Here is a 9,324-nt window from a genome sequence, read left to right on the forward strand (position 1 = left end):
CCCATCAGGTGCTAATGAGACAAATTGTGTATTCGATCTAAACAATGTTTGTTTTCGTGATTTCGTGTTTGTTCCACACCCCTATAGAAAGGAAGGAATCATATAAACTGTCAGTGAACAGAAAGTATATACACATGTGTGATAGTGGCTAAATGAAACAAGAAATGGTTATTCGATGGTATCGATACGGGTATCATAGTTGTGTTTTGGACCTTTAGTTTGAAGTGTTTCGGCGACTAATTTCAGCCAAGTAACATTTTGATAAAGTTTGTACAGTAAACTACGTTTATAACGAACACTGACGGATATTACGAGCTTATATTTTTGTCCCGGCCACTGCTGAATATATGCTTTACATATGCTAATAACGAACTACGGTTATAACGAACTAAAAATAGTGGCCCTTTGAGTTTGTTATAACCGTAGTTTACTGTAATTGTTTGGTTAAATCCAATTTTCTAGTGCATACTTTGTGTTTGTTTTAGTATACCGTGTTGTGATATAGAGTACTAACATGCAGCTTGACCATGACAACACTACTTGCAAGTGAAAACAACATGTAATCATAAGTGTCAACAAATGATACCTACGTGTTTGTTTAAAACATTCAAATCACATTGTATTATATCGTCAAGTTTCAATTAAATTCACTCAGACCACCTGTTGCCAAGGTGAAGGTCAACGAGCCCATGTCACTATTATTTCCGAGTTAGTGTCATCCCCGAGGTCAGTGTTAAAGGATACATTTAATATCTCCGTGAGATATCCTCGTGTCATTAAAATGTTGGAGGTAGGTTTTATGCCTATGTAATGAGTGACTCCTTATATCGCTAAGAAAATAATTGGCGGCCATAATGGCTTTCGCTTCGGTTCCTTTGAACCCGGTGTCCGATATAAGTCTGGTAGGATAAGGGGTCCGTTTAACTGCACGGAGAGTCAGCAGTGTGCGAGAAGCCTTTAAAAGCATTTCATAAATCCGGCATGTAAGATTTAACAAAGCAAAACCGTTAATCACAAATGGCCGTGGGTTAGCGTTGACGTCGATATAAACGTTGTTTCTATACATTAACGTCCCCAGTTCGTAACATGCCGGGTGTAATACACACGCATAAGTTCTCGGTTCTCGAAACAGGAAGTTATACACGGAGCTGATGTGAACCAAACATGGTTATATATTATACCTTTTAATTTTATGTAATCATTTCGTTGGTACGTCGATTTAATATCATGCTATTTGTAAATGTAGAAGAGGGAAGGAAGGAAAGGAGGAGTGGAGAGAAAGGAGAAAAGAAGAAAAGATAACTGAATTTAATTTCGGTGTCTAAGTGATCACACAATAATATTGCTGAATAAATATTTGAAATTTTGAACTTTTTTCAAGCAAAAATGTGGTTAAATATTGTTGTTCTAATGAATTAAACAAAATGAATAGTTATTAACATATATATATATATTTAGATTTTGCCTTTAGATATACAGTAAACTACGGTTATAACGAACTCAAAGGGACTACTAATTTTAGTTATATACAGCATAACTACAGCAAGTGGTCGGGACCAAAAAAGTAAGTTCGTTATATCCGTCAGTTTGTTATAAGCGTGTTCGTCATAACCGTAGTTTACTGTAATCATATTGGTGGATCTGTAAGGGACAATTTAGTTTCTCTTATTCCCAAACTGTTTATCCAACGATTGTGTATTTTTTGCGACGATCTTTGTTGCACATATTCCAAAAAGGTAACCACAATTGATCTATATGAAGAGTCAAACCTGGACTGGCTAAAACACGAGCGAGGACAGTATCTATTCACCCACCCTAACATTAAGTGTGTTATCCAAAAGCAATTCATGTAGGTTCTCATCGTTATCCTCATCTCTGTGCTCATCATCCCTATACTCATCATCCTCATCTCTGTGCTCATCATCCCTATACTCATCATCCTCATCTCTGTGCTCATCATCCCTATACTCATCATCCTCATCTCTGTGCTCATCATCCCTAGACTCATCATCCTCATCTCTGTGCTCATCATCCCTATACTCATCATCCTCATCTCTGTGCTCATCACCTCTATAACTCATCATCCTCATCTCTGTGCTCATCATCCCTATAACTCATCATCCTCATCTCTGTGCTCATCATCCCTATACTCATCATCCTCATCTCTGTGCTCATCACCTCTATAACTCATCATCCTCATCTCTGTGCTCATCATCCCTATACTCATCATCCTCATCTCTGTTCGCATCATCCCTATACTCATCATCCTCATCTCTGTGCTCATCATCCCTAGACTCATCATCCTCATCTCTGTGCTCATCATCCCTATACTCATCATCCTCATCTCTGTGCTCATCACCTCTATAACTCATCATCCTCATCTCTGTGCTCATCATCCCTATAACTCATCATCCTCATCTCTGTGTGCATCATCCCTATACTCATCATCCTCATCTCTGTGCTCATCACCTCTATAACTCATCATCCTCATCTCTGTGCTCATCATCCCTAGACTCATCATCCTCATCTCTGTGCTCATCATCCCTATACTCATCATCCTCATCTCTGTGTTCATCATCCCTATTCTCATCATCCTCATCTCTGTGTTCATCATCCCTATACTCATCATCCTCATCTCTGTGCTCATCATCCCTATACTCATCATCCTCATCTCTGTTCGCATCATCCCTATACTCATCATCCTCACCTCTGTGCTCATCATCCCTATACTCATCATCCTCATCTCTGTGTTCATCATCCCTATTCTCATCATCCTCATCTCTGTGCTCATCATCCCTATACTCATCATCCTCATCTCTGTGTTCATCATCCCTATACTCATCATCCTCATCTCTGTGTTCATCATCCCTATACTCATCATCCTCATCTCTGTGCTCATCATCCCTATACTCATCATCCTCATCTCTGTTCGCATCATCCCTATACTCATCATCCTCACCTCTGTGCTCATCATCCCTATACTCATCATCCTCATCTCTGTGTTCATCATCCCTATTCTCATCATCCTCATCTCTGTGCTCATCATCCCTATACTCATCATCCTCATCTCTGTTCGCATCATCCCTATACTCATCATCCTCACCTCTGTGCTCATCACCTCTATAACTCATCATCCTCATCTCTGTGCTCATCATCCCTATACTCATCATCCTCATCTCTGTTCGCATCATCCCTATACTCATCATCCTCACCTCTGTGCTCATCATCCCTATACTCATCATCCTCACCTCTGTTCGCATCATCCCTATACTCATCATCCTCACCTCTATGCTCATCATCCCTATACTCATCATCCTCATCTCTGTGCTCATCATCCCTATACTCATCATCCTCATCTCTGTTCGCATCATCCCTATACTCATCATCCTCACCTCTGTGCTCATCATCCCTATACTCATCATCCTCATCTCTGTGCTCATCATCCCTATACTCATCATCCTCATCTCTGTGTTCATCATCCCTATACTCATCATCCTCATCTCTGTGTTCATCATCCCTAGACTCATCATCCTCATCTCTGTGTTCATCATCCCTATACTCATCATCCTCATCTCTGCACTCACCATCCCTATTCTCATCATCCTCACCTCTGTGCTCATCATCCCTATACTCATCATCCTCATCTCTGTGCTCATCATCCCTATACTCATCATCCTCATCTCTGTGTTCATCATCCCTATACTCATCATCCTCATCTCTGTGTTCATCATCCCTAGACTCATCATCCTCATCTCTGTGTTCATCATCCCTATACTCATCATCCTCACCTCTGTGTTCATCATCCCTATACTCATCATCCTCATCTCTGTGTTCATCATCCCTATACTCATCATCCTCATCTCTGTGTTCATCATCCCTAGACTCATCATCCTCATCTCTGTGTTCATCATCCCTATACTCATCATCCTCACCTCTGTGCTCATCATCCCTATACTCATCATCCTCATCTCTGTGCTCATCATCCCTATACTCATCATCCTCATCTCTGTGTTCATCATCCCTATACTCATCATCCTCATCTCTGTGTTCATCATCCCTAGACTCATCATCCTCATCTCTGTGTTCATCATCCCTATACTCATCATCCTCATCTCTGTGTTCATCATCCCTAGACTCATCATCCTCATCTCTGTGTTCATCATCCCTATACTCATCATCCTCATCTCTGCACTCACCATCCCTATACTCATCATCCTCATCTCTGTGCTCATCATCCCTATACTCATCATCCTCATCTCTGTGCTCATCATCCCTATACTCATCACTAGAGGAATCAGATGGGCGGGAAAAAAATGAGAAATATAAAAATATCAAACATTTCCGTTTGTTGAGAACACAACACGTAAATTATATGTTACGCACAAATGTGATTCCAAAGTCTTGCCATCAATGGTTCTGAATTTGAAAGCACCAGTGCTTATACTGCATTTGCTTTGTTATTTTCGTAGCGCAACAATTTGAGTATTTTAAAGACGGAAATAGCGGAGAGCAATAAAAGCGGTTGTAGAGTTACTTCCCTTTAGCGATTATCCCCACAATGGAATACAGCGCGGGCTCTCTTTAATGAAACAGAACATGTATCATTCTTCTAGTGCTCAGTGATATTCCATTCAAAATGGGCAAAGGGTTGGAATAAAATTATGAAAAAAAACTATAATATTTATGATAATTTGGGTCCAGCGAGAAAAATACAAAACTAAAGACGGTCGAGCAATGGGGGATAACTTGACACTGACACGTCTTGAATTATTCGGTTCCTTAACAGAATAGTGTATACAATCGTGGAGTCCAATGTGTTCAACTGTCGCATTTGCGTTGTCCTCAAAATTATCCGTGTCCACACAGCAAGAGTTACATGTTAGCACGTGAAAATCCCAACGTTTATGCGTGGCAATAAGACTGTGATTTTTATTATCCATGACAGCAGAATAGCACAAACGTAACGAGCTTGAACTATTGATAAGATACATATTATAATTTAAATGTTAGGAAATCAAAATCTTAAAAATACATATCAGCGTTAGATCTCTTTAAGGCTGACGAATAATACCTGCAACCACGCCACGAATGATTGCAAGAAAAAACGTTCTCAATAGAGGCTCCAGTCAAGACAAGGCACGTGCGCATGGGGAGCGACGGAGCAGAAAATCCGCCATTTATAACACCTCCGATACACATCGCCCGTGGATGACGAGGACACTTCAGACTAGGTGTCGTATTTATCAGATACCAGAGACAATTTAGCCGTTGTTTTTAGTAAGACGAACAAAGCCAAAACATTGCCCGAGTCTCCACCTGCCGGGAAGGACAGAGGTCACGGTGATCCGATAGCCTAACATCGGCTCGTTCCGGTATAAATCATCCGAACGAATAAAGGACGGACGGTAGATGGTGGTTATGGCCCTTCCTTTCTAATCCCGTGCTTGGAATAGATTCTCACTTCCATATTGTCACGTGACGAAGCTTAACTTGTTCATGTAGGCACTTTTATTCGGGTGTCATTGGAAACAATGATGCAGCTTAAGATCTATATGTTCAATATGGCTGTGACGGGTACTCAGTCCGCGATAGCTTCCAATGAAAGGACAGGGATAGGGGCGTGACTCGACGGGGATAAATATCGTGACATGAAATGAACACATGGCCTGTCCATCATGCTTGCAATGAACAAGCTTGTAATGCGCGTGTTAAGCATTTACATTGTGGCAATGTCAATCAAAACGTATGTTTATTTTCCGTGTTAAGTTCGTTTCAAGGACGTTGTTTATGACGTTCATTGTACTCAAATAATGAGGCTTAAATAAATTATTTTATTTAATTGGGTGGGATTTTATCAAGCAACAATTTGTGCTCGTGTCCTATCTGCAAATCAATATGTGCCAAAGGAACATTCGTCTGGTAGCAGAGAACGGCACGTGGAACAATTTATGTTACGTTTACACTATATAGAGGAGCTGTCATTGTATAAAAAAATTAGAAAAGCGTTTTCGTGCATAATTATAATTCATGTGCATGCCGTGTGCATAGAGATAATCCTCCCAGTCGCAATGCGTTTACTGATAAGATGGTTTAAATCAAACATGCGCATAACGGCTGAGGAACCAAGCTGTTAAAACATGCATTAATTATACGTTACATTCATCGTTTTTAAGTTTCTTGTTCACGACAACCATCATACCGACAAAGACGCCGAAACTCAAGAAATACACCCGCAATGGGGACTAAAACAGTTTGACGTCAAACCCCTTTTATTTAAACAGTAATTGAGTTCAGGTAAGGAACGTGGTGTTATGCATATAATCATAGAGCGCTTAATACGTCGCGTCTTTGTGTCACTGTTGTACTTTTCTTCTCACATTTGATCAAGCAGTGGGACTGGTTTAATATTTCTGTTGAAATTCACTCTTTAAAAACACATTATGCTGTTCGGCGTCCTTACCACGGAGTGGAACAAATTACATTTTATGTTATTCTAAATGTTTATGATATCATTTACATCAACGTTAGGCTGCCGCTGCGCTGGCCTGTTCAAATACACGCAACCCGCCGCGTCTTTTAAAATTAATTCACCCTATGTAATATATGTTATCAATGTCAATGTATGTAAAAGATAGGGACCAAGTGAAAAGGAAAGTGCCATAAAACCCGAGATTCGCATAATAGACATAAATTTTCCTGTCGTGTCAAGAAAATTCAATTTGTGATATCATCTTCTGTGGCTTGAAATGTTTTTTGAAAAATTGGATAGATACTGCTTAACGATTCAAGTCTCGCGTCATAGCGTTCAGTATCGGTAGGAGCGAGACCTTAGTTCCTTGTATCGACCTCTGTCGCTCACACCCCTATAAAATGTCGCCTATATCATGTGAAAACATCTTGTCCATATCATTCTCGGACAAAGAGTTTATAGGGTTGAATGGCGGGGTGTAATTGATAACATTATAAAACACTTGTAATTGGATCCCGGTATCCATAGGCCGCCTCAACCGCAGATAATCACATGCGGAACACGGTAATCGGACCCGTCTGGGGCACAAGCGACACGGAAGTTGATTCCCACGCATGCGCTTAACTAGTTTTTGAGCACCTGATCGCACGCTTACCCGGCCTCGCACTGTGTCCGGTTGAGGTAAAACGGGTTATGTGACAACGATAAAACACGATCTCTTATACTTTAGCCAATAAAACACAATGTATTCTCACCCTCTGTTTAATAGGACACTCTCCGGGATCTGAACTCAGTATTTTGACTGTCTTAGGTGACAAAATTAGAGTGTTATCATTGTAACCGAGTCCGAGGTTGATGCTGTTGTAGCCATAATGTTACTCTTGACATCGGCGACGGAGACAGACGGCGCCGGGTAAGGACATAAAAGGGTGATAGGTTTTCGTGTTAGTTCTCAAACCGACGTCTCCCAGTGTGTGTTACTTACTAAAAGCGACACTTTATGGCATGGCCTACCCCCCATGTTCTGTGTCGTCAGACTAATGCGGCTTCTCACGTTCAAGCATCAACTTGGACAACTTGTAAAAAAATGTCCAATATATCTGTAACATTGCGGATAAAGCACAATACAAAAATGGAAATACATGCAGTGATGTTTTGTTTTGTTTTGTTTTGTTTTGTTTTGTTTGTTTGTTTGTTATTTAACGCCGCACTCAGCAATATTCCAGCTATATGACGGCGGTCTGTAAACAATCGAATCCGGACCAGACAGTCCAGTGATTGACACCATGCGCGTCGATCCACGCAATTGGGATACGATGACATGCATCAACCAAGTCAACGAGCCTGACCACCGATCCCGTTAGTCGCCTCTTACGACAAGCACGGGTTGCTGAAGATGTAAAACAAATGCAAAACGATAGATTGTGGGATTAAATCCCAAATCCGCCCGTGTAATGCAGGCGTGTGTGTTTCACCATCCTCGTTGGTTTCAAGTCACTGATGTTTACTATTGGATCTACGTCCGTCCATCACGTCTAAAGGAACCAGGATTGATCCCATTGGCACTTGTTGATCACAAGCCTCCTTGTTCGTGTCTAAGATTTGATTATTACTGCTTGCAAGTCATAATTACCCTAATTACACAGATGTAATGTCTCATTTCACACAGGAGAATAATTACGTGTCGATGTGGAGACATGGTATCGGACAGTTCATCATGGCCTCTTTAAACTGACCGCTGTCTTGATAGAATCCTAGTCTTCCATTAAAGCGATGTTAAAGTTATGCCACTCACATTCAAGACAAAAATCTACAAAACATAACCACTTTAGTAGACACCACATCGGATCGGCAGAGTAGAGAGCTGCTGAAGAGACCCCTTTGGTTGGGTGTGAGAAAGTCTGAAAGGAGGGCTTCGTTAACACACGAATTATGTGTATATTTGTATAAAACAGATAATAAGTTAAGGAGCAAGCTTTTTGTTTTAAATTCCAGATTCGTCTGAATATTGTTGATGGTGTCGCTGGACATGTGAACGTCAATGATTTGCCTTTTCTCACACATTAAGTGGACACCCCATCATATAATTGAAACATTGAAAAGCGTGAAGACCATCACACTCAGTCACCTACAGTTCGTATATTTCGAACTGTCGAACTACCATAAAAATGTCATTTACATAAAAATGAAACTAGTTTGATCTTTTTGTATGGAAGTGGCATTCGGCAGAATTTCTGCGAAAATTTTTTTATGAATGCAAATCTATCACAAAGTTTGATGTACACTATGAGCACAGCAAGAGAAAGCACCGTGGGGAAAACGCGTCATCGTCAAAGAAAGTGCTATGTTGGCGTAACAGGAGCCATTATGATATATGGTATTTTGTGACTCGTAACAGGTAGCCGCAAAAAAACAATGCACAACCCTTTTTTCAATGACATGCAGCATGTACAAAGCAATCGGCGTTTTGTTTCAAAACAACGGGTTATTTTTTGTTTTAAATTATTCTATTATTATTAACATACAGTATAAAACATCTGAGCCTTGTGATTTTTTAGACGATTCTGAAACCAAATTTTACCGAATATTGGTTTCTTTATTATTTAAAAAAACACAAGAGAAATAAATAACAATGTTTGACGCCCTGTGTAAATTTTCAGGATATCAAACGCCCCAACTCAATTTTAAATACAGTTGAAAATGTAACAATTTCGTAATCGATTACATAAAACGGTCAAGCAAAATACCAAACATCTTGAAAATGAATGTTGGTGCCTTTAACACAGTTCAAGTCCATGCAGTCCTAGAGAGGACAACGAAAATGCAAAGGCAAGCGGACGCAGCACCATGAAATA

At 40.3% G+C, this 9,324-nt stretch overlaps 2 protein-coding genes across 2 annotated transcripts; one reads left to right on the forward strand and one right to left on the reverse strand.

The window, feature by feature from the left end:
• Positions 1 to 2,471: 2,471 nt before the first annotated feature.
• Positions 2,472 to 3,263, reverse strand: LOC139453865 (protein starmaker-like). The gene has a single exon (XM_071235316.1). The coding sequence runs from the start codon at positions 3,261 to 3,263 to the stop codon at positions 2,472 to 2,474; it is 792 nt and encodes a 263-aa protein (XP_071091417.1).
• A 25-nt stretch (positions 3,264 to 3,288) lies between these two features.
• On the forward strand, positions 3,289 to 4,317 carry LOC139453866 (uncharacterized). The gene has a single exon (XM_071235317.1). It carries the CDS (start codon positions 3,289 to 3,291, stop codon positions 4,315 to 4,317), a length of 1,029 nt encoding a protein of 342 aa, XP_071091418.1.
• The last annotated feature ends 5,007 nt before the right edge of the window (positions 4,318 to 9,324 follow it).

The sequence above is a fragment of the Haliotis cracherodii genome, unplaced genomic scaffold (genome assembly GCF_022045235.1).
Source record: "Haliotis cracherodii isolate W230 unplaced genomic scaffold, xgHalCrac1.p SCAF_10, whole genome shotgun sequence".
NCBI lineage: Eukaryota > Metazoa > Mollusca > Gastropoda > Lepetellida > Haliotidae > Haliotis > Haliotis cracherodii.

Excerpts from the sequence above, each read along its gene's own strand:
- LOC139453866 (XM_071235317.1), top strand. The coding sequence starts at position 3,289 with ATGCTCATCATCCCTATACTCATCATCCTCATCTCTGTGCTCATCATC.
- LOC139453865 (XM_071235316.1), bottom strand. The coding sequence starts at position 3,263 with ATGATGCGAACAGAGGTGAGGATGATGAGTATAGGGATGATGAGCACA.